Raw genomic sequence first — 24,999 nt, 5'->3', positions numbered from 1 at the left:
CAAACTTTCAGTCAGCTGTCAGTGCTCTCTGGTCATCGATACAGTTATAGGGCACAGCACTGGCCTCTATAAAGATCATCAATCATCCCACTGATCTCTTTTTATTTTACGGCCGTTTCCAATAATCAGTCTATCTTTAGTTTCACCTACTTATGACAAGCAAATCTATCCTTTCATTCTAACATTCCAAAAACCTGCCACCAGATAGAATTTCCTATCAAAGTGATCTATTTATCGACAGGAGGGCAGAGAAGCACAGGTTTCAAACCTGTTATTTCAAATGATCATTTTGTATTTCCACGAATTCTATGAAAGTTTTAGGTAAAGTCAAGTAAATGTTTTTATTGGTTATATTTAACTTTTTACGGTTATTAAAGGCATTGAATCACACAGTAAACAAAAATTTTAATTCTCTTATAATATCAAAAGAGTTTTTAGCAGTATGGTTACATCTCCAAACAAATAAATATAATTTGTCTATGGCACAGGCATGTCAACATCTCTACTGTCACTGGTAATCTATGGTATATAGCTACGGTTTGTTTATCGTGTTGTTTAGAGTTTATATTCTCTACTACGGTGTATTATTTACGACACTTTTTAAAAATAATGTTTTAATAATAATATCTAAGCTTACTTTCAAAATAAATGCACAATGGAGTGTACACAGAGGATTGAATGTACACAAGAATTATGTGAAAATACTCAAGAAAGAATATTTCCTGAACAGGTACAAATATTATTTAAAATTTGAAGTATATTAAATATATTACTTATTTACAAGAAAATAAATTGAAATTGTAATAGTTGAGATCCCGCAACAACTGTTTTTGTTCGGTGCACGAATGGGCCGGGCCGACCGGTGAAATACCACGACCACACAGAAGACAGTCTTGAAGTGGAAGCAATTCCGCGTTCCTTCTTGCGAGTTTGGTGCCGGACGCCTACTTTTAATACTCTTACCCTTGCCACCCTTTTCTTATTAGGAAAGCATGGGAAGGGGAAGTGGATTTGGCGGAAGTGGGGACGCATAGGAAGGGGAAATATTATCCTCTTTCTGTGCGTCCTCTTCTCTGTTCATTAAAGGTAGGCAACGCATCGGCGAATCTATTTGGCCGTTTGCTTGTTTGCAACCTTTTGATATAAAAAGAAGATGCTGTTATGTTTTTAAATATTGTAGAAAAAATATGTTTATCAACCCCAGTAGTGTTTTTTTTTAAAATATAATTTCAGTTTTTAAGCTATAAATAGGATGTAAATATTATATACTTTAAAGTGTAAATATGTTAGTCTTAAATAATAGTTAAAAAATTAAGCATTATTCCTGATAATTTTTTTAAATAATGAACCACTTTTGTTCTCAGATTGGATTCTTGGGCATATGTGGAACAAAGTATCCAATAAAAAAAGGCCCAAATAAAATAGGGAGAGATCCGGAAACTTGTGACATTGTCTTAAACTTGAATGTAAGTACAATACCATGATGTCAATACAAATTTTTAAAATTCAACACATTTCATACAATTACAATTATTTTGTTCAAAAGGGAACTTGCCAAGCAAATTATTTTTACATGTGATCTAAAGGAATGCAATATTTTCTTATTTATGGTGGATTACTGCTTACTTCAGTTTCTTGGTTAAGCAAGTTGTCCTTCAGGATTAGACAGTGGCTCTTGCTTGTACTTTGTGTTTTATTAGAATCAACTCAAAAAAAAAATTCAGCAATAAAAATAAGAAATGCATTCATAACTATAGGTAACAGGTAGTAAATAAACTAAAAAAAAATGATACTATTTTTTTTATTGTTTTTTAATTTTGAATATAGTCAGTTTCCAGACAACATGCAGTTATAAACATTTTAAATTCAAAGGAATATATGATAATGGATTTGGGTTCAGCAAACAAAACTAAATTACTTGAAGTAAGTTATTTTCTTTAAATTAAATTATTTTCTTATAATTTTATACAGTTTGTTTTTAGTATTAGTTGTCACCCGTCCGTGACTTTGTGGGCGCAGGAAAAAAAAAAGGAATCTGTTCTAAATATGCCCGCATCTATCAGCTACCTTCCCGTCAATGTCCCATCAAAATTAGGCCAGCTATTCCATAGATTGCCCGGAATAAACGCGATCATGCGGCATCAAACAGATTAAAAAAAAATTAATTGATTTTTGACATCATGTTTACGAAATATTATTATTTTTCCTCAATCTATCTATATATATAAAAGAAAGTCGTGTTAGTTACACTATTTATAACTCAAGAACGGCTGAATCGATTTGACTGAAAATTGGTGGGCAGGTAGCTTAGAACCAGGAAAAGGACATAGGATAATTTTTAACCCGTTTTCTATTTTTTATTCCGCGCGGACGGAGTTGCGGGTAAAAGCTAGTATTACATAAAAACCCTCCGATATTATAATAGAAATCACAGAAGTTTATGAATTTCTGTATAGTCCTTTTGTCATTGTGTTTTTTTTTTTTTAGAAAACTCTACAGCCGTATATAGCACATCCACTGAAAAATGGTGATACAGTACAATTTGGACAAATTTTCGGTGTGTTTAGGTTGCTCGAGGATGAAACTGATTTACCAATGACTCAAGCTTTGGATATTCCAGACACACCAATTATTAATAAACATGCATCAAAATTAATAAATTTTCCAAATACTATAATACCTGAATCTCCAGATGCCAGTGACAAAGTATGTATATTAATTCAAATTTTTTTTAAATATATTTCAAGTAAAAATACGTAATTGATTTGTTTTTCCAAAAAACACGCACTTATTAAAAAAAATAAAAAGCATACAACCACAATGAGCCAAACGGTATTTTTTTTTTTTTTGGATTGTAAGGTAAATAATATTTACATTATTTTTGCAGGATGACTCCTTTGTTGCTCCATCACAGTCTAAAAATTATGAAGTGTTTAAAAGTCCTTCCCAGAAATACATAAAATCATTTGGCAAAACGATTGCCATACAACCAATAGGAAGTAAGCAAATTGACAATATCTATTGGAATTCTTCAAAAAAATCTATTTCCATTGACATGAATCTAGATGAATCAGATACTGATGTTCCAGCTCATATAAAAACAGCAGAAGTAGAGGAAAATATTCATGAAATGGAAACACAAATTCCTTTTCCTTCTACTATAAATGAAGATCCTGATGATTTATATTCTGCTGAGACACAATTGTGCGACAAGAATTCCTTGCCATCCAATAAATTAATATTAAAAACAAACAGTAATACAAGAACTGATATAGAAATAGACATGTATGTTGAAAACAAAGAAAATAATAATAGTATATACAACGCAGATACACAACAGTTAAATATTGTCACTGAAAAGGAAACAAAGGGTAAACCAAATAATACAGAAAATGTATCAAATGATACAGAAGAAACATCTAAGGCTAGATTAAGTATATCAGATGAAGAAATTCTCTTTCAGGAAGTTGATATGGAACCATTAGAGGAGGACTTTGCATCTCAGCCATTGTTATTTGCAGAAACAGTAGATGATAAAGAAAATCTTCCGATTTTAAATAGTGAAAAGTCAATAGAAGGAAATATTGATACGGAAAATAAATTTGTAGAAGAAGGTGAGAATAAATCTGAAGGATCTACTGATTGTGATGATGTTGATATGTTACTTACACAAAAAATTCCCTACATAATTCAAAATAATCCATCTACCTCTGGAGACACCAGTAATAGGAATACTTCTAATAAAAATCAGGACATAGATGAAGATAGTACTGATTGCGAAGATGATTTGTTTGACCATAATGACAAAGTTAATGTTAGTAACCAAAATACGGGATCTTCCAATTCAAATACTTTGAAAAAGTCAGAAATAAATACACAAAATGAAAATAAAACCAGTGAAACAGATAATTTAAAAGTTCAAACATCAGAAAATTTGAATTTCGAAGATATGCTCACTCAAGTTGTTGAAGTGGTGGATAATCAAAATGAAGTTGATAAATTAATAAATCCCAATGAATCTAGTTTCGAAGATTTACCTACCCAGGTGATACCAGTTGCTACTACAGAAGAAAAAAGTCCATTTAAAGTTCCATTTCAGTCCGTTAAAAGTATAAAAAGAAAAGAAATGACTAATAACTTTTTAAATACATCCATTAGAAATTCAAACATTTGTGATGACGATGAAGAAAAGTTTTATTCAGCGACCCAAGATGTACTTAATGATTTATGTACTCAGAGAGAAATAAATACAGAGAATCTGTCATCAAAAGGTGACAAGTTTGTTAAAGATAATCAAAATGAAGAAATGGATGTCGACAATGAACTAAGACTAACAAAACAAAAAAGTACAAGCAGTCTTAGTAGTTCTGACGTAGAAAGTACTCCTGATAAATCTCAAAAAAATCTTACATTCATGATAACAGAACCACCCAATAGTCAAGAAATCGTTAAAAGTATAACATTTAATTCAAAACCACTCGTTATGGAATCGTTTAGTGACTCAGAAGATAATATGTCTGAACAATCTACACCTATATTGTTCCACAAACGCAAAAGAATTAAAAACACTAAACTAGATTTGACTAAGAAATTTGAGTTAGAAAGTCTACCTTCGAGAACGATTACTCGAAAAAGGAAACCAACAGCTAAAGTAGAAAAAAATAGTACCGAAATTAAAAATACTTTTAAAAATATACTTGCGCCTAAAATTTTTGGAGAACCGGACGAAATTGTTGACAAAGAAATTATCGAAGCTAATATATCCCGAATAAAAAATACAAAAAACATGGAAGAAAAGAAAAAATTAAATCAAAACGAAAGTACAAAATCAGCGCAAACAAAGCAAGATCTAGTAAAATCAGAAAAAGTAGAAACAAGTGCTCCACAAATAAATGATAAAAGTCTTGTAAATCCTAAAGATCTGAATTCAAAGAAAAGCAGAACTGATACAAAACCTTCAAATAATGAAGGTAAAAAAACTAAATCTAAAAAAAAGGAAAGTATTAATTTAGATTCAACAAAACAAGAAGAAATTCCAGATACTTTAAAAACTGATACAACCAGACAAGGAAGTGCTAGAATAAAGCGAAAAGAAGACAATAAAAGTAAACCTAAGAAGGATATTATTAAAGTTTGCATAATAAAAGACAAAGGAAAACGTACTTACGAAGAAAAACAAGATGAATCACCTGAAAAAGAAGTAAGGAGAAGTAAACGACAAAAAATAAAGAAAGAAATAGAAACAGAAATGAGTAATACAAAGAAAGAAGAAAGGAAAAGGAAAACGAGAAGTAATAAGAAAGTACAAAATGAAGTATTGTCTCACTATGAAAGAGAAAAAAGTATCATATATAGATTATCAGATGAATCAAGATCAAGTTCTCCCAGAAGTGTTAAGTCATCTTTAAAAGAGGATGTCACTACAAATATAAATAAATCTGAAGCCAGTTCAGAGAGGAGATCATTACGAAGAACTGCTTTGAAAAATATAAATCACAAAGTGTTGTTCACAGCATTTTCACATCCAGACATCAAGATCTTGTATAATCTATTGGAAAAACTAAGTAAGTCATTTTTTATTTTCTTTTGAATTCATTTTTAAAATTTTCATAGTTTTTGACCTTAATTTCTATGGTTTCTTAAACTCCGGGCACCTAAATAGCTTGATTGTAGTACTCTTTGTTACTAAATACTCATTTTTTTATTATTATTTACTCCATCATACTGATATTATAAATGCGAATGTTCAGATGGATGGATGGATGGATGTTAGAATGTATCTCCAGAATAGGTCAACGGATCTTGATGAAATTTGACACAGATGTAGAACATAGTCTGGAAAAACACATAGACTACTTATTAAGTTTTTTTATAATTCCGCGCGAACGGAGTCGCAGACGACAACTAGTGTTTTCATATATCTTATTTTATACTGATTTAAATGATATTTTCTAGATGCAGTTATAGTGACGGATGTAAATTCTTGCACTGTAGTTGTGACGGTGGAATTAAAAAGGACTTTCAAATTGTTGTGTGCGGTCGGGTTGGGCAAACCTATTGTAGGCAAGACTTGGATTCAAGCTTGTCGTGATGCTAATATGATTGTGGGTAAGTTTTGTATGATACCAGAGTATATATCAAACTAACTTCTTAATTCAATAATCGATCTTGAACCATTTTTACTTATCTAAAGTAATTTTAATTAACATTTTAATATGTTTGTTTCAAATTTTAAAAATTGAATATAGAGCGATTCAATTTATTATTGTACTTCATTAACTGTTATCTAATAATGGTTAGGTTATTGCTTACAAATAACAGTTTTTGCTTCGTTCCGACTTAAAAGCACCTGTTATACATCTACCATTAGCGAGAAAATGGCGGAAATCAAATAAGCACAAAATATCACGACTTATAGCCTGTCCATACATAGTCTCCTTGCCATACAAAGTAATTTAACATAACTTCAGACCCTTGGCTGTACCTACTGAAAGACGAACCGAGAGAAACTCGATTCGACTTCGAGTTAGCGCGTACGCTGACAGGCAAGAGGAACTTCCTCAAGGGCTACAACATCACCTCCACGCCTAATGTCGAGCCACAAGCTAATGAAATGAAATGTAAGTCTAGTTTTTTTTTTTTTTTTTTCGTAAAATGTCATTTTTTGTCGAATTGAAGATCATTAGAGAAATTTGCACTGTCGTAATCGTGACATGTCAATAGGGATTAAAATTTATAGATCTAAGTTGGTAACGACGACGCCAAGAGTCGGTTGTCATCTGAAAAAAATTTTTTACATTCTCGAGATTTTTTAATCAAAATTAAAAATGTTTTGTTTTTTGATTATGCCGGAATGCAAGTACGTCTGGAAAAAACACATGTTTTGTGAACTATCTTAAAAAAAAATTTTTTTTTTAATTTTTTGAGTGAAAGATGGAAGTCGGTACTATGTATACAGTTCACAGAGTACTTTATATATAACGTGTGTTTTTTTTGTATATCTGTGGTATATTTAGCGTTACTGTCACTCTTGACACCTGTCATGCTGACATCTATACTAAGCAAAAGTCAGTTTTCTCAGTTAATAAAAATTATCATTTTCTTTTGACAGATTGAATAGGATAATAGTAATTTGGTTACATTTATCAGTATTAATGTTTTAGTGATAGTTGAATGTTCCGGAGGGACTTGGAAAGAAGGAGGGTCGCAATGGGTCTGTGTATCTACAATCGAAGACAAAGCTCTCTGGCCCTCACTGAAACGTAGAGGAGCTATCATTGTCAACCCCGAGTTCATATTAGGTGGTGTTTTACGTCAGAAAATAGATCTGAAGAAAAACATATTGTCTTAAAGATTTCTTTACAATTCCAATGTAATTTAGAGCCAAAAAAAAAACTAAGTCAGTTGTGACTTAAAATCATGCTTCCAATTAACATGAATTCAACAGAGGTTTTGTGTTTTGTAATTTAGAATTCAACTGTCGTATACAATTGCTAGATACATTTTGTGTCTGGTTTTTCATAGAGAATTAAAAAAAGTGTATGTGCAAATCTCACAGAGTAGAATTTCAAGGTTAGACAACCGCTTGTGCTTTAAAATTAAGTTAAAACTACCTCAAAAATATAACAGTTAACTTGCATACGCGAGAAACTTCTTTAAGCGAGAGTCTATCCGGTCCCAACAAACTCTTTAAGCGATACATTCAGGTTTGAGAGAAAAATTGCTGTCACTTGGACTCTCGCTTGTCCAGGTTTGACGACAAATGATATATACTTAAATATAGATTTCCAATACAAAAACTGAGCTTTAATTTTGTATGTAGAATTTATATGGAGTTTTCCGAAGTTTCTTCAAGTTTAAAAAAATAATAAATGTAAAGGACCTTAAAAGTACAAAATAAGGTATTTGTGTTGTCTATTATTTGTGTAAACTTTTCGCTGGTTCGATTTAATCTGGGTTTTCACTACTGACTCTTTGTTGGTATGGCAACAGTTTTTTTTTTTTTCAACATAAGTATGACATTAACTAAATGAGATCCAATGACCAGTAAAATAATGAAATATTTTTATTAAAATTTATTGCTTTCAACAAAAATTTATGAACATTTTATAATTTTAAATATTTTCTTTTAGGATTAAATCTCTATTATTCTAAATTCTAAAACTTTAATTATCTATCATGCCATATTATAATTTTTTTTATTATAATTTAAATGCTAATGTTTTATTTAATAATTTAGAAATACATTGAAGTGTTATGTACCTCAAAGTTTTTAATAATTTTTATTCAATGTGTTTTAAATGTCGTATTACGTGTCACCGTGCGTTTCCACTGCAGAAACATGTTAATGTTTCGATAATGCGAACGCGCTTCGAGTAATCGCAAAATTTATCTGTGTCGTTGAAATATATTTTATATTGTATTATAGATGTAAATAAATATAATTCAAATTTTACTCTAGACTTTTATTTTTAATATTTTTATTTTAGTTTAATTTGTATCAAAGGACTTTTTCAGTAAAAAAAATAAAGTATTTTTATAATTAAAAATTTATTACATTACAAATTTATAATGCATAAGTAAATAACTTAAAGATGGCATAGTTGAAAAGAAATACATTTTAAAGGAATGTTCATCAACAAATAAAGTAAAAAAAAACAACAAAATTAGTAAATACTTAATATTTTATAATAATTATATTACTTAAAATATGGATTTAAATTACATTATAATCAATAAATATATACTTAGACAAATATTTCACAATATGCAGTCGAACCTGGATATGCGAGAGACTAGGGGACAGCTATATTTCTCTCGCTCATAGAGGTTTTAACTCGAAGTTCTCGCTTAAGGAAGTAGACGGTCCGGACCATGAATCTCGCTTATCCAAGTTCTGCTGTACTAAAACTATATAAAAACGTAGTTCTAGTACTCACAATTTGAATTATAACCATGGGTTTCCACTGCCGCAGTAGTACATATTGCTACACTGAAGATATATGTATACATTGTACGAAAAATATACATAAGAAAGGACTTGACTTTAAGACTTTGTAGAAAAAAAGGGCAGGTTGATGACATAACCAATATTTTTAGTACCGTTATGATTTTTACAAATTACTTTAAAGCTAGTCGATGGCACTCAATGTATTAACACGAGAATTATACGTCGCCATCTTTTTTATCATGCTTTTGGGATGTTTAATATAGTTATGTGAGACTGTAATTTGTAGAACTGTGACGCCCCTTTCTGACCAGCGCCCTGGGCGGTGTCCCAACCGCGCCCTAACCTAAAGCCGGCCCTGTATACTGACCATATTAAAAAATACCTAAATAAAAATGCATATATTTATATCTTATTTTAAGCACACTGGTGCAAATAAAAAAAATGTGGTGAATTTATAACCTAAAAATTCATAATCGAATTATATTTAATACTTTATTGATAAAATATAAATATATTTTGTGCTAACAAACAAATTACTATTCATACTTACAATAAAGGTTATCATAATAAAAAAATACCTTATAAATAATATTTTGTATACATATTAATAAGCAAATTTTATTTTCTTTGGGCTTATTACTATTATTTATAAAAGACGATAAGCCAACTTTGCCTAATGCCAAAATGTATAGGAATAATTTTTAAACTTAAAAAAAAATTAATTAATAAAATTCTTTCAGTAATACTTTTTTTATAGTACTCAGGATTTAATTTGGCACGTCGGTATACTTAGTTCTACACCGTTCGACGTGCCAACTTAAGTGCTGACTTCTATAAATTAAATCTTCTACAATCCATACATTAAGCTTCCGGATTCTTCTTCATCAGCTCCAGGTCTGCGTCCATCATGTCCTTAACGAGCTGCTGGAAGGTCACCTTGGGAGACCAACCTAACTTCTCTTTAGCTTTACTCGAATCTCCCAGCAGAAGATCCTGAAATTACGCACTGATTAAGACAACATTGATAAATAATCAGATTACAAGAATTATAAGTAAAAATAATTTTATATATTGAGTAAACAAAGAAAATTTATTAAATTAATTTTGCATAAGGAGTAAAGACGTGAAAAGTAAAATTAAACCTTGTCTCACTCACATTATGCTCAATTTTATTTGTAACTAATGGTCGCCCGTGACTCCTTCCGCGCGGAATTGAAAAAACATAATAAGTAGCCTATGTATTCTTACAGATTATGTTCTACATCTGTACCAAATTTCATCGAGATCAGTTAACCCGTTCTGGAGATACCTTGTAATAAACGTCCATCCATCCATTCATACATCTAAACTTTTGCATTTATAATATTAGAAAGATAATCCTTCGACGTCGTTACTGGTTTTGAATTTACTCACAACTTCAGTAGGCCTGAAGTACTTCGGGTTGACCCTAACGAGTATATCCCCGGTGTTTGCGTCGTGTCCTGTCTCGTGTACGCCCTCCCCCCGCCACTGCACCGCGCGACCAACGTGCGCAAACGCAGCTTCAACAAACTCACGTACGCTGTGCGCCTCCCCTGTCGCTACCACGAAGTCTTCAGGCTGATCTTGTTGCAGCATCAGCCACATCGCCTAAATTCATATTTATTAATTATTTCGCTAATATAATATATAAAAAATATTATAGAAAGGCGAAAAAAGTATTAATTTAGGATGACTATGGGTAGAGGTAGAGCCACATTGCTTTTTGAGCAAGTTTTGGCGTCGCTTACTCGCTTGCCATCTTGTATTATAAAAAAAATAACATGTTTAATGCCAGCCATCATCATAAACATTTCCGATTTACTCTCCTTCACTAAATAAATACAGTGAAATAAAAAAAAACATCTCATTAAAAATTAATAACCTTACCTCTACATAATCCTTCGCGTGTCCCCAATCGCGTTTACTATCCAAGTTACCTAATTCCAAACAGGACATAAGACCTAGTGTGATCTTAGCGACGCCTCGTGTTATCTTTCTGGTCACAAAGTTCTCGCCTCGCCGTGGACTCTCATGGTTGAAGAGGACACCGTTGCAGGCGAACATGCCGTACGCCTCGCGGTAGTTCACTACTATCCAATAGCCGTAGAGCTTCGCACATGCTAGAAATTAGTGTTAAACTACTACGTGGAGATCTCCTATCATAGTTATACTAAGGGACACAGTTTATGAGCAATATTATGACAAATTTCGTTGACGAATGTGTGGGCAGTTAAAACTTACCATACGGTGACCTTGGATAGAACGGAGTTTTCTCATTCTGAGGCACTTCAACGACCTTCCCGTACAGTTCAGATGTCGAAGCTTGATAAATCTTGGTCTCTTTCTCTAAGCCGACCACGCGGACCGCCTCTAACAACCTTAAAGTACCAAGTGCATCCACTTGTGCTGTATACTCGCTCAGTTCAAACGATACTTTGACGTGTGATTGAGCTCCCAGATTGTAAATTTCCTTCGGACGTGTCTGGAATTAATTTATTCATATACGATAATTTTTTTACTATCTGCTTAATGCGACTTTGTGAACGTAGAAAGAAAGAGTATCCCGCTGTTGCCTTATATAAAAACAAAAAGAAACATATCCTACGGGTACCGTACAAGTTTCAGGGATAAAAGGTAGCCTATACAGTCTATAATCAATTATGAAGTACAAATATTCATCCATACATTTCGCATATCCAATTTTAGTAAGAAGTAGGATTGAAATAGGTTGAAGAAACATAACCGAACGCGTTTCGGGTGATAATAGAAAATAAATAAACATGTTTAGAAATTCAAATGGAAACGTGTTCAAACGTGTGTAAGATAACATTGTTGTAACAACGGGAAAGAATAGTGTCGTAAGTAGAGCATTTGTTGAAGAGTATTTACTAAACAAAAAAACGCGTTAAAACCTTGAATAAGTAGACACGAATTGAAGAACTAAATAAGATATTTGGTGACCTGAATTAGTTTATATAATCTGAAATACAGATGGCTATCGTATTATTTGAACCTTCATTAAAAGGTTTCTTTTTTAAACTAAAAGATTACTAATCGTTTCAAATGTTTAAAGATAATCTTATCGATAGTTAACACGATAAATCTAATAGCAATTTAGAATACCGGTTAATTACAAAAATAAAAAAAATAATCAACCATCGAAAAGGAATAATTTAACAAAGGGCGTAAGTATCACCAACTTCTGAATAATACAAAAATTATTAGATTTATGTTAATAAGCGATATTTTTATCTATCCAATAAATAAAGCGAAAAGTTTATTGAAGAGCTTAAATAATCCATAACTCAGTTGTTAGCGCGTATTTTATTTGACACTAAAGGTTAACGCGCATTCTTTCACTCCTCGTCCACCCGGCAACACCTCGCCACGGCTTTCACATGGCGCCGCTTCGACGTCGCCGATGGAGCGGGATAAATTTATCCGCAACAAATATGATTTTTTTCGCGAAGATGACGTCTCACAATTTCACTACGAGTGCATGTTGCGGGGATCGTGAGGTGGGGCGGTGTGTCGCTTAGTTGATGAATCGGCGTTAACCATATATGAGTCCATTACTATTACATTTCCTTTTCAATGGAATTCATAACTCGGCTCATATAACGTAAAAACAACTGATCATGTTCGTGTGTAACTGAAGCCAGATGTATCAATGTATAAAAAAGATAAACAAAGTCACTAACACTACACAATACTAAACATATTATCACAATGAGAGCATAAAATTTAGTTATGAGGGCGCCATTTTGTAATTATTTGCGCGGGTATTAAGTTTGGAACGTCATACTTTTTCTTCTCTCTTATATGATAAATTTAACATTTATTAGTGTTAACTTTTAAGACTTTAAACAGGACCTGGAATATTTATTTAATTAAACTAACCACAATATACTATAGCATGGACATCACACCAGAGGAACTGCAGATGCATTACTTAGACATACAGTCTTGGAATAAGCATTGTAGCTATATTTATTTGATTAATAATTATAATACTAAATATATGCTGGGGTTCTTTGGCAAGCTGGGCTGGCTGGAGTAACCCACAGCCTGCCTTCATGCAAAATACGCGCTTGTCGTGGAGTTGCGGAGAACTGAGCCCCTACTACTAACTAACTAACTACTAAATATATCACCACTCTATCACCATCTTTGTACATAAATTTGACTCTATAAGTTATAACATCAATTTTAATTTTACAGAAAAATTACATGAGTTCAACTTTGTTTTTATTTATTAAAGAGTTCAACTTTTCAAATCTGAATATTGCCAGCTCTATTGGAATTTAGAAGAAAGCTATAAGCTTTCATAAGCGTAGTTGTAATAAATTTGAGTATATTTTCATACAGTTTACTGCATAGAGAAGCTGTTACGAATGTTACAAGTTTATTGCATGTTTAACTTACCTTAGATATAATGCTAATTAGGCAGGTAGTGTCAGTAAGGTCACCATAATGTAGGTGCATCTTCCCACCAGTATGACATGCTGGCTGACCATACAAATGCTGTATGCGGCCAGTGTTAAATGATGAAGAACGCCTTAATATCCCATGCACTTCATATCCTTTTTCAATTAAAAATTCAGCTAAATAGGAACCATCCTAAAAAAATATTGTGATAAACATATTGTCCCAAAAAAAATAAATACTTAAGATGCTTAACGAATTAATAAATAGAAACGTAATTATAATTGTCAGAAATGTATCGTATCTTAGAACAATACATTAATTTTTTTTTTCAAATTTAAATGAATCGAACTTTTCGGTTCATTACACTATAGAGTATTAGTATTGATAAGGTTTTTTTTTGTACAGCCAGTTATTCTTAAAAATTCGTACACGTTTATAATACACTGTAAATTTTTAATTGTTCATAATAACTATCGAAAACTTACGTACCTGTCCTGTTATTCCTGTAATTAGTGCTATTTTTCTATCACCATTAGAATTGGAACTTTCGCCCGACATAGTATTTCGTTTTTGGATAAATAATAAATATTTTTTTAAATTCTCAAACCCAATAAAACCACGTCTCGCGCCGGAAAAGCCGGTAATACATTGATAAGCTTATCACCAAATTAACTACTTGTTTGAACTACACTTCAAATTATAATACAAAGGTGTTAAATTTACTTCGCGTAAAACCAATGACGAATACAGTAATGTTTATTAGAAAATTTTCATATCAATTTACAATTTCATTTAATTTAAAGCAACAATGAATTGAAATGAACCAAGTCAATAAACAAATAAAAATATTCTTGTCTCTTGTGTCATCACTTGTCAACTTGTCATTGACAAACATTGAGTCGCGTCAAAAAACAAAATTTCAATTCAATCGATTTTTCGAGGAACCTTAAGAGGTATTAAAAATTACATATCTCCTTTTAGCCGACTTCAAAAAGATGGAGGTTATCAATTCGACTGTTTTTTTATGTGTGTTATTAAAAGATTTTTTGAACTAAAAGTTTTCAATAATTGAAGTTTTTTAAATGTTGAACTTTCCTTCTGTTACATTTCATAGCGTAGTATCAAAGTGTCTGGACAAACCCACGATGGGTTTAAAGACACTTTTATTGTAACTTTGTATTTTGTACCCTGTTTAATATAAATAAATAAAAAAATTGCAAATTAAAATTACATCGACTTTGATACAAATTCGTGAAATTTATGATGATGACTCGTCTGTTTTATAGCGAAAGGTGATAAATTTTTGTAATCTGTAAATCCTTATCTTTTTTGCATTGAGCATAGAATTATCAAACAAAACAAAAATTAAAGTTATTAACAGGCATCAATCAGAATTTAAAGGAGAAATTTCTTGTTTTGATGTATCAATATCAATATTTTGATCTACATCACTATCGGTATGAAATCGTTTTTTTAAATGTCAAAGAATATGTCACGAATAAACTGATGTATTTGTTCATACTTACCTTACACTCTTTGATTTTGTCAATGTCATGATTTATAAACTCTGAGCTGCGTGCTGTACTGATAATGAAGGACAAGAAATTAAGAGAATTTGGTTCCAAACTCGGGTAAACTCGTTTGGCTGTGTAATTACAAGTGACGCAGATATTGTTTATTTAATTATTCTATTTTAAACAATACCATGTAAAGAACGATTCATTACTCAAAAGTTTATAGTAGTTTCAAAGTATAGATGTGCGATAAGGTATATTACAAAGGTGTTTAATTTAATGATTACGCCATAGGAAGTAATTCAAAGATCGTGATAAAAAAAATTAACTAAGTGCAAATAAGAACTTCATCAACATGCCTGATATAAAAATCACTCCCTTAGGAGCTGGTCAGGATGTAGGACGCAGTTGCATTCTTCTCTCAATGGGCGGTAAAAATATTATGTTAGACTGTGGCATGCACATGGGATATAATGATGAACGTAGATTTCCGGATTTTTCCTACATTGTTCCTGAGGGTCCGATTACAAGTCAAATAGATTGTGTTATAATATCACATTTTCATTTGGACCATTGTGGCGCATTACCTTACATGTCCGAAATGGTTGGATATACTGGACCAATTTACATGACCCATCCTACAAAAGCTATAGCTCCAATATTGCTAGAAGATATGAGGAAACTTATCGTAGAGAGGAAGGGAGAATCAAATTTTTTTACATCACAAATGATTAAAGATTGCATAAAGAAAGTTACTGCTGTCACATTGCATCAATCTGTGATGGTAGACAATGAGTTGGAGATAAAAGCATATTATGCTGGCCATGTGTTAGGTGCTGCTATGTTTTGGGTGAGAGTTGGCAACCAATCGGTTGTATACACTGGTGACTATAATATGACACCGGACAGACATCTCGGTGCTGCTTGGATAGATAAATGTAGACCTGACTTAATGATAACAGAATCAACATATGCAACAACCATCCGAGACTCGAAACGCTGCCGTGAACGAGATTTCCTTAAAAAGGTACATGAATGTGTTGAAAAAGGAGGCAAAGTGTTGATACCAGTGTTTGCTTTAGGTAGAGCACAAGAATTGTGTATTCTACTGGAAACATATTGGGAGAGAATGAATTTGAAATACCCTGTGTACTTTGCCTTAGGTCTAACTGAAAAAGCAAACAATTACTACAAAATGTTTATAACATGGACCAACCAAAAGATTAGGAAGACTTTTGTACAAAGAAATATGTTTGATTTCAAACATATAAAACCTTTTGATAAATCTTACATAGACAATCCCGGAGCTATGGTTGTTTTTGCCACCCCAGGAATGTTACATGCCGGTTTGTCTTTGAACATATTCAAAAAATGGGCACCTTATGAGCAGAACATGTTGATAATGCCTGGCTTTTGTGTGCAAGGTACTGTTGGTCACAAAATTCTTAATGGAGCGAAAAAAGTAGAATTTGAGAATCGTCAGGTTGTTGATGTTAAAATGGCTGTAGAATATATGTCATTCTCAGCACATGCTGATGCAAAGGGTATAATGCAATTAATACAATATTGTGAGCCTAAAAATGTGTTGCTAGTACATGGAGAAGCTCAAAAAATGGAGTTCTTAAAGGATAAAATTGAAAAAGAATTTAAGATCAATTGTTACATGCCTGCTAATGGTGAGACAAGTACAATTAGTACCCCTACAAAGATACCTATTGATGTCTCCTTAAGACTACTTAAAGCTGAATCTGTGAGATACAACGCACAGCCCCCAGATCCAAAAAGACGTAGAATAGTTCATGGCATCTTATGTGTAAAGGATAACAGACTTTCATTCCTAGACATTGATGAAGTTTGTAATGAAATTGGCATTAATAGACACGTAATTCGTTTCACAAGCACAGTCCGTTTTGAAGATAGCGGTCCAGCTGTCAAAACTGCTGAGAAACTTAAAGCATTACTTGAAGAAAAATTACAAGGATGGTCCATCACAATATCTGATGGTAACATATCAGTAGAATCTGTTCTCATTAAGTTTGAAGGTGATAATGACAATACAAAGAATATATATGTTTCATGGACCAGTCAGGATGAGGATTTGGGGAGTTATATATTAGGACTTCTTCAGTCTATGGCACAATGACAAAGCTCACACTCAGTTGAATACCAGAAGTTAACACCAGCGGTCTCCAAACCAACCTAATGATGTAATACTACAGCCTTGTACCACATTCTTATCAGATATTTTATCTGTCGTATTCTTTATATAAAAAATGTATGTATGTACATGTGAGTAAATGCCAGTTACCATGAGTTTCCAAGGCCGAAACACCAAAACAAAATCATACCATTATCTTTGTTTTTTTTTAATTATAGGGATGGCAATAAGTTTTGTTGTCAGTGTTTTGGCGATGATGATCTTGCAAAATATCTAGAGACTCCTGAATGTAGAATAAGAAAACTTTGTTTTAAATTTTATAAATAAATTTTACTTTTAATAAATAACTTGTTTTACAAATATATTTTATTTACACCATGTGATGTCAATATTACATTTTCCTTGATACCACAAATACTGCTGTTGATTCATTTTATTCAAGCCTGTAAGTTGCTCTGTTGGCAATTGTTTTTGTACCTGAAATAATAGTTATGAAATAATACACCTTTCTACCTACTAAGTTAAGACTATAAATAACCGGTAGACCAACATCTGTTGCACGAATGTGCAGACTCCACCTGTGATATACCACGACCACACAGTAGACAGGCGCAGAGTGAAACCAATTCCGCGTTTCGTCTGATGTACGTGCCGGAAGCCTAATTTTTGTTCCCTCTCCCTTCTAATCCTTTTCTTATAAGCAAGGAGAGATGTATTTTAATGGGGGGACGCAGTAATCTTTTTTACTTTAAATTATATTTACACTTAAAATCTCTGGCATTCATAAAACAAGAATTTCAATTAAAAAACGACTTTAAAATCGAAAGATTAAAAAGAAAAATAAACATAAATTAACATCGCAAAATTGTCTTGGTTAGAAATTAATTATTTATCTCATTACTCATCGAATTGAGCAGTCGTATATCAGGTGCCTTTTCGGCGATAATTTGTTGCCCTGAACATAAACTGTTCGCCATATACTTGTTAAGTAAATATTTGATAAGGCGTCTACACGTTGTGGGTGGGTTACTGATAAGAATCGTTACTACACAAGTTTTTAATGCGAAATCATTTACTTATAACTGTTAAGAAATAATAACATACGTTGATAGGCATATATCGATACTGTCAATTTGTTGTGTGATTTGTCTTGGCAATTTTACTTGTTTTAAACTAAAGAAAACACTAGAAGTAGCCGTTATCAAAACAAAAATATTTAGGATAAGAATTTTACCATTTCAGGAGGAAACAATCTTTTGAAGTCACCCTTATGTAAGAACTCTTTGTGAGCTTTGAGCAAACTCTTTCTCAATTTACCGCCAAGACAAGGCCTGCATAGACCACAGACTGGTGAAATTTCACAACGATCTCTGCATTTTGTACTGCATTCGTCACTCCACACCGCTATATTTTTCTGTGCTGACACCATGTTTTCTGCTTGAGACTGTTCCCTAAAAATAGTACAACATAGGTTTATTTGGGATATTAGATCTTTTTCGTAATTTACTAGCAAAGAATAATTTTATTGAGTAACGTTATCTCATTTGCTCAATGTTTTATTAAAATTTACCAGTCCCTTTTTGGCAATTGTAAGTTTTCTAGTTTCCTACATTTAACTATTCGTTACGAAGGAAGTAAAGATGTTTGCCGTTGTGCCGTTCGGACAAATGGGAATATTCGTATAATTCCCAATGAGCAGATCAAATCCATACAATCAATTTAACTAATAGGACAAATAATTCCGGATTGATCGATTGACCTATCGGCCCAACGGATCACTCGAAATAAACGCTATTTTTAAAAATAAATCTTTCGTACAAATATCTAGGATCACTAGTTCCTAGTGAAACTATAAAACTTTTAACGACAGATGCTTACATTACATGATGTTTGGGTATTACTTACTAAGGGATTCGTATCTGTGAAACATACGCCTAACCCCAACTATTAAATATTGAGCAACTTGTACAACTATCTGCTAGCTATTGTATAATTGTATAATTCGACGGCTTTTGTTGGTATTGAAAAAAAAAACAATCCTTATAACTATTGTATGACAATAATTTAACAGTCATCTGTGTGAATGACATGTCGTATGCATACAATTTATAATTATAATAATTAACAACAGTCTTAAAAAAATTATGACATAAGAATCATCGCGAAAATTAATCAGCATATTAATAGAACTACAGATTGACTGAGCATATGTCCGGTTTATGAATATTCACAATGTAATGCAGTAAAATATAATTAATATACATATAATATGTAAATAAATAATGAATAAAGATATTTTACCTTAAATCTGTATTTTCACGCCCATTCATGTAACTGGCAACACCAACCAAAGAGAAAAGATTATACAATACTTGTTCGTACAGCAGCTGATTTGGCGGGTAATGAGCAGAGCTAAGGTTAGGTGACATATTAGCTTCTAGAAGATACACTTTTAGATCCTCGTCTACGACTAAATCAAAGCGCATCATCTCAAAAAAGTTGTCTCCTGATGGATAGTTCTTTAGCTGTCAGAAAAAACATAAAAAAAGAGAATTAATTGGGTCTTTTAATTTATTTTTTGAAGGTTAACTATAGAAGATAAAAGAACTAGTGGATGCAAAAAAATAAACATTGAAATCTATATAGGTATATATAAAAGAAAGTCACACTATATGTTAGTTACACTATTTATAACTCAAGATCGGTCGAACTGATTTAGCTGAAAATTGATGGGGAGGTAGCTTAGAACTAGGAGACGGACATAGGAACCTTTTTACCTTGTGTGCATTTTTTTTATTCCGCGCGGACGAAGTCGCGGGTAAAAGCTAGTAACTTATAAAAAGAATCAAATATATTCAGGTGCGATTAAGTAAGATGTGATAATAATGAAGATAAGAGAGTATTAAAATAATTAAAATAAAATATATTAATAGAATCATTCCATTAAGAACAAAGTACAAATAAATAAGACATAAACTCACTGCCTCAATGATGTGATGTTCTTTGTTGAGAAATACTTCAGATATCGCTTTCTCCACTTCGTCCCACATTATTGCCGGATCTTTACCCTAACATATTTATTGATAATCAATTAATACACCAGCGAAATAAAAAAGAAATTTCTCTTAATTATAGTAGCGGTTAGGTTAATAACCATCTTGAAGGTATAAGTACCATCTTGACCCTTCTGAGGGTAAATTTAAAGCAAGGTAAACATTAAAAAATTAACTTTAGTCAAATGAAAGGAATCAAATCCAGTCATCAGGTATTAATTTTAGATTATTTTTTTACTTGTAAATGTAACAAGGTCGATAAAGCTACTCATTGTTTATTACCTTAGATCTGACGTAGGTATCGAAGGCTTCCTTCATAGTAAACCCTAGAGCGGAGTAGGGATGTGTAAGAGATGGCACCTCCCACGTTGGAAGGTAGTCATCGCCTACTACATACTTGTCTAACACTTTGGGATCAAATGGATAGTACTTTGCTGGACAGTATCTAAAACAAAGAATTTCATTGTCGCAGAAAGTAACGATTTGTAATATTATAGTTGATATCTGGCAAGTATACAGTTCAACCTGGATAAGAATGAAACCTATTTAAGCAGGAATCGTCCGGTCGACCCGACATCCATTAGTTAATAATAATTTTGTAGTCATTTCTGTCATTGTGGTCGTTCTGTTCCACAAAATTAGCGGTACCTATCAAAAAATAATTCTTTGCTTAAAAAGAAAAAATATTATTTTTTTCTACGTTAGTTTTTTTAATAAATTACAGAAAAGGTTGTTTCAGATTTTCTTAATTTCTATTTTTGAATTTCATTAAAACTAATCTTAATTAAAACTTACCTTAATTTATTAATAGGAGAGTTTATTTAGGTAACTAAGTTGGAAATTACTTTTTTGTACAAATGATTTAACAAAAGTTGGAAAAACATAGATTAAGTAAGATTCAGAGGGCAAATGGCTATGTTTATACGGTTAGATGCATTAGCTACTCTGACTTCATCAGTATCCTATCACATGTTATTGTGTGCAAGTAGTACGTATAAAAAGAGAAAACTATACATATTTACCTGAATAATACATCACCTTTGTAGTAATAAACTCTTAGAGGATTAACAGATGTAAGAACAACATACACGCCAATGTCAAACTTATGTCCGTCCACTAAGAACGGTTTTTGCACGTACTCCTGCACGAAACTTTCTCCACTTGACAAGTCTATTTCGCTCACATTCTTTAGAAATACTCCTCTGTGCTGATTATGTTTCTCCAAAAACAATGCATTTTTATTCATTGATGCGTATTTAAGAAACTCATTTTTATTGGCGGGTAATTTGAACGCTTTTGGTATGTATTTAGAATTCGATGTTGCCAAATCAACTTTATTAGTTATAAATCCTGTACCGGGAAAGTGATTGACCATCTGATTTGGCTTTAATCTATGTAAATTAGGATACAGTACTCGGAAAGGGTAATCGTGCGACCATAGAAGACTCCATGGAGTTGTGTTAGAACTTTTCTCATAACCTATTCTTTCAAGAACCAAATGGACGTGCTTTAATAATCCATTTTTATTCTCCACATCGTTGTAGGCAGAATATACGCAGTACTTCCGTCTGTCTGTTTTATATTCTTTGGTCGATATTTTAGAATTATCTAATTTTATATTTGGTATAATCAGCCCTAGGGAAACTGCTATAATAGATAAAAATAAATATACGTTACAATTTCCTTCATTATATTTATGTCGACCTAATCCATGAATGAAATCTGTCTCTTTATTATTTTCGTTGTTATTTTTTTCCTTTTCATATGTTTGAGATGTGTCCTATAAATAAATAAGAAATTTATTATTTTCTTCCTCGATAAATATAGTATGTTAAATATAATATGTTATTATTAATATATAATTAACTAATGTATTTTATTGGCAAATGGAAAAAAGTAACGAATAGGGAACAATATATTTTGTCAATCACAAAGTAATGTGTACATTTAAAGTTAATTTAATAAGTGTAAAAGACAGAAGTCTCTTAACATGAAAATTTACATTATCAGATAGGCTAACGAAAGAAAAGACGAGTTTATTTTGGATGTCTTGATTGTGTAAATACCTGTTTAAAACTTAAAATATACTAGACGCAGCATTTTTAACTCTTGATAATCACAAAATATAATTAATTATACTAATAATTAATTCGGAACATTAGTCTGTTAACCTAATTATAGTCTAAAAAAATGTTTAATGTGTTGTAATCTTTGGTCTAAAGATAAGATTCGATATCAATATTAAATCACAGTTATTTTTATAGAGTAATAAATGCATTATCATGGGTTAAAATTTTTAGAGATTTTGTAATTCATAACATTCTTTGGACGAAATAAGTTAATGTACATATATGTAAATACTATTTTTATTTTAGTAATTAGCACTAATATCTTGTTATAATATCTTACTAATATTATAAACTAGCTTTTACCCGCGACTCCGTCCGCGCGGAATAAAAAATAGAAAACGGGGTAAAAATTATCCTATGTCCGTTTCCTGGTTCTAAGCTACCTGCCCACTAATTTTCAGTCAAATCGATTCAGCCGTTCTTGAGTTATAAATAGTGTAACTAACACGACTTTCTTTTATATATATAGATGTGAATGTTTAGATGGATGTATGTATGTTTGAAGGTATCTCCGGTACGGATCTAGATAATATTTGGTACAGATGTAGAACATAGTCCGGAAGAAGATATACAATTTTTTAATTCCGCGCGGACGGAGTCGCAGGCGACAGCTCGTTATATAATAAATATGAAATATGTATAAATAAATATATCTTATTAAAATTTCATGGGAAACTTATATAAGATTTTAGCATTGATAAGTATGAAATTTAATAAATCATCTTATAAAATAAATAAAATAAAATTATTTTATATAACTTTGTGGGACATAGTTCTATTTTATCGTTTTTATTGTATTGTAAATAAATAAATAAATAAATAATAATAATAATAATCTTTTAAACTAAAATTTCACTTCAAGTCCATAATAAAATTCAATATAACAAGCCATAATTAAAATTATCAAAACATACCATTTCGTCCGTCTCTCGATCCATATTTCATAGACACTTTAAACCGCCAATAGTATTGTTTTATTTTTAATTTTGCGAAAAACAATACGCGCATCAGATGTTCTCAAGTAACACTGATTTGACTTCGTATGGGGTTGAAGAGAGACAACAAACATGTTCATAATGTGTGAGAGAGACGTGGTACACTTTCTAAAAACTTAGTACACAGTCGGCATACCGGCGTAAGGTCACATCAGTTGATGTTAAGTAGGCTGTACCGCTAAGCTGGTTTGATTGCTATAAGTGGCTATTTTCATTGAGCGACTAGTCGCGCGAGACAGTTATGGCCAGTGGAATTTCACTTAACTAATGTATGTACTATAATAATGGCTGTTCTGCGCGGCTAGTGAAAATAGACACTAAAACTATAAATGGTAATAAGTAAAGCTTACTTCAATTGAAAATCTAAACTGTAATAAGTTCGGTTGTTGGTTTGAATCCCATCATTTGACTATTGTCTTGAATATGGTTCACGTATGGTTCGGTAACACAAGCTGTGTTTATAAAAAATAAATATTTTTTTTCTTAAGTATATATACGAGATTATCTTACTTGTATTATAAATGCGAAAGTTTAGTTGGATGAAGGCTAAGTGGATCTTGATGAAATTTGGCACAGATGCGGAACATAGTCTGGAAGAATACATAGGTTTTTTTTTAATATCAAAAAGTGGCAAACGAGCAAACAGCCACCTGAATTCGCCGAAATAGCGAGGCAACTGTTGCCCATAGACATCCGCAAATGCAGACGCGTTGCCTACCTTTAATCAACGGAGAAGGGGACGCATAGAAAGAGAATATTTCCCCTTCCTTTGCGTCCTCTCTTCCGCAAAATCCACTTCCCCTTCTTCCTAGGAAAAGGATGGGAAGGTAAAGAGGACTAAAATTAGGCCACCGGGACTACACTCGTCAGACGAAACGCAGAATTGCTTCCACTTCACGCCCGTCTTCTGCCTATTCGTGCACCCAACAAATATTGTTGCGGGATCTACCACTGTAAAAAGGTTACTCTTAAAGGTTTTTTTTTAATACTTCGCGGACGGAGTCCCGGGCGACCGTTAGCCCCTTTATAAGACTATTTTAATTATTATAATATTGTTTGTAAAATATAACTCCAACTCGATAGAAAATAAGTTTAATCTATGATTTCTTTACTGAATTATTAAACTTATTTTTAGCATCACTTTCATGAAAACGTTTACTTAAAAAAGTTTTCGATTTTCGAAGGAAAATTCGAGACCATTTTATTACACTTCGCCCACTCACCTTTCTCAAAGATACTTCTGAATGTTGATCTTACAGACTTGAAAAGTGAAAATAACTATGATAAATGAAAATTTATTAACAAGTGCTACTTGTTAAAATGTTATTATTAATTTCACAAGCTTACAATATCATCTATTTCTGTCTTATAATACATTACATGAAGTTAACGATGGCTTTTCATTATAAACGATTCGTCTTGTATAAAGTGGAAAAAGAGCTAACGGCCACTTGAATTCGTTGAAATACGACGTTTGCAGTTACGTCTTCTGCCTACCTTTAATCGATTGAGAACACAGGGACTCACAGAAAGAGAATTATTCCCCTTCTTATACATCCTCCGTCATATCCACTTCTTCCCATACTTTCCTTATAAGAAAAGGGAAGGGATAGGGGACTAAAATTAGGCCTGGACGCACACTCGTCAACAGAAATGCAGAATCACATCCAGTTGCTGGCGTGTACTACTGTTAAAATTCTTAAATCAAATCTCAAATGAAAAAGGATACTTTATTACTTTTTATGTTATAG

General features: G+C 32.1%; 4 protein-coding genes across 4 annotated transcripts; 2 read left to right on the top strand and 2 right to left on the bottom strand.

The window, feature by feature from the left end:
* The first annotated feature begins 543 nt into the window (after nucleotides 1-543).
* LOC106711993 (signal transducer and activator of transcription B) lies at nucleotides 544-7,958 on the top strand. The gene is made up of 8 exons (XM_014504429.2): nucleotides 544-730; nucleotides 1,365-1,466; nucleotides 1,828-1,923; nucleotides 2,488-2,706; nucleotides 2,888-5,564; nucleotides 5,956-6,108; nucleotides 6,471-6,620; nucleotides 7,164-7,958. Exons 1-8 carry the CDS (start codon nucleotides 656-658, stop codon nucleotides 7,349-7,351), a joined length of 3,660 nt encoding a protein of 1,219 aa, XP_014359915.2. The 5' UTR covers nucleotides 544-655; the 3' UTR covers nucleotides 7,352-7,958.
* Nucleotides 7,959-9,687: 1,729 nt separating this feature from the next.
* LOC106711968 (GDP-mannose 4,6 dehydratase) lies at nucleotides 9,688-14,223 on the bottom strand. The gene is made up of 6 exons (XM_014504400.2): nucleotides 13,889-14,223; nucleotides 13,397-13,591; nucleotides 11,213-11,453; nucleotides 10,859-11,091; nucleotides 10,364-10,579; nucleotides 9,688-9,943 (listed from the first exon to the last, which is right to left on the bottom strand). The coding sequence occupies exons 1-6, from the start codon at nucleotides 13,955-13,957 to the stop codon at nucleotides 9,812-9,814; spliced, it is 1,086 nt and encodes a 361-aa protein (XP_014359886.1). The 5' UTR covers nucleotides 13,958-14,223; the 3' UTR covers nucleotides 9,688-9,811.
* Nucleotides 14,224-14,955: 732 nt separating this feature from the next.
* Nucleotides 14,956-17,361, top strand: LOC106711964 (integrator complex subunit 11). Its single transcript, XM_014504396.2, has one exon. It carries the CDS (start codon nucleotides 15,269-15,271, stop codon nucleotides 17,054-17,056), a length of 1,788 nt encoding a protein of 595 aa, XP_014359882.1. The 5' UTR covers nucleotides 14,956-15,268; the 3' UTR covers nucleotides 17,057-17,361.
* Nucleotides 17,362-17,426: 65 nt separating this feature from the next.
* LOC106711962 (probable tubulin polyglutamylase ttll-15) lies at nucleotides 17,427-23,356 on the bottom strand. The gene is made up of 7 exons (XM_045680951.1): nucleotides 23,168-23,356; nucleotides 21,147-21,904; nucleotides 20,407-20,569; nucleotides 20,053-20,139; nucleotides 19,373-19,596; nucleotides 18,306-18,522; nucleotides 17,427-17,548 (listed from the first exon to the last, which is right to left on the bottom strand). Exons 1-7 carry the CDS (start codon nucleotides 23,189-23,191, stop codon nucleotides 17,438-17,440), a joined length of 1,584 nt encoding a protein of 527 aa, XP_045536907.1. The 5' UTR covers nucleotides 23,192-23,356; the 3' UTR covers nucleotides 17,427-17,437.
* Nucleotides 23,357-24,999: the final 1,643 nt, after the last annotated feature.

The sequence above is a fragment of the Papilio machaon genome, chromosome 14, assembly GCF_912999745.1.
Source record: "Papilio machaon chromosome 14, ilPapMach1.1, whole genome shotgun sequence".
NCBI lineage: Eukaryota > Metazoa > Arthropoda > Insecta > Lepidoptera > Papilionidae > Papilio > Papilio machaon.
This window is presented reverse-complemented; position numbering and strand designations above follow the sequence as displayed.

Excerpts from the sequence above, each read along its gene's own strand:
- LOC106711968 (XM_014504400.2), bottom strand. The coding sequence starts at position 13,957 with ATGTCGGGCGAAAGTTCCAATTCTAATGGTGATAGAAAAATAGCACTA. Across the intron at positions 13,592-13,888 it reads TTACAGGAATAACAGGACAG|GATGGTTCCTATTTAGCTGA; the intron begins GTACGTAAGTTT and ends ATATTTTTTTAG. Across the intron at positions 10,580-10,858 it reads ACGCGAAGGATTATGTAGAG|GCGATGTGGCTGATGCTGCA; the intron begins GTAAGGTTATTA and ends ATATGAATTTAG.
- LOC106711964 (XM_014504396.2), top strand. The coding sequence starts at position 15,269 with ATGCCTGATATAAAAATCACTCCCTTAGGAGCTGGTCAGGATGTAGGA.
- LOC106711962 (XM_045680951.1), bottom strand. The coding sequence starts at position 23,191 with ATGGATCGAGAGACGGACGAAATG. Across the intron at positions 19,597-20,052 it reads AACATCACATCATTGAGGCA|CTAAAGAACTATCCATCAGG; the intron begins GTGAGTTTATGT and ends TTTTTCTGACAG. Across the intron at positions 18,523-19,372 it reads CGTGAAAATACAGATTTAAG|GGAACAGTCTCAAGCAGAAA; the intron begins GTAAAATATCTT and ends TACTATTTTTAG.
- LOC106711993 (XM_014504429.2), top strand. The coding sequence starts at position 656 with ATGGAGTGTACACAGAGGATTGAATGTACACAAGAATTATGTGAAAAT. Across the intron at positions 731-1,364 it reads AAAGAATATTTCCTGAACAG|ATTGGATTCTTGGGCATATG; the intron begins GTACAAATATTA and ends TTTTGTTCTCAG. Across the intron at positions 6,109-6,470 it reads TGATGCTAATATGATTGTGG|ACCCTTGGCTGTACCTACTG; the intron begins GTAAGTTTTGTA and ends ACATAACTTCAG.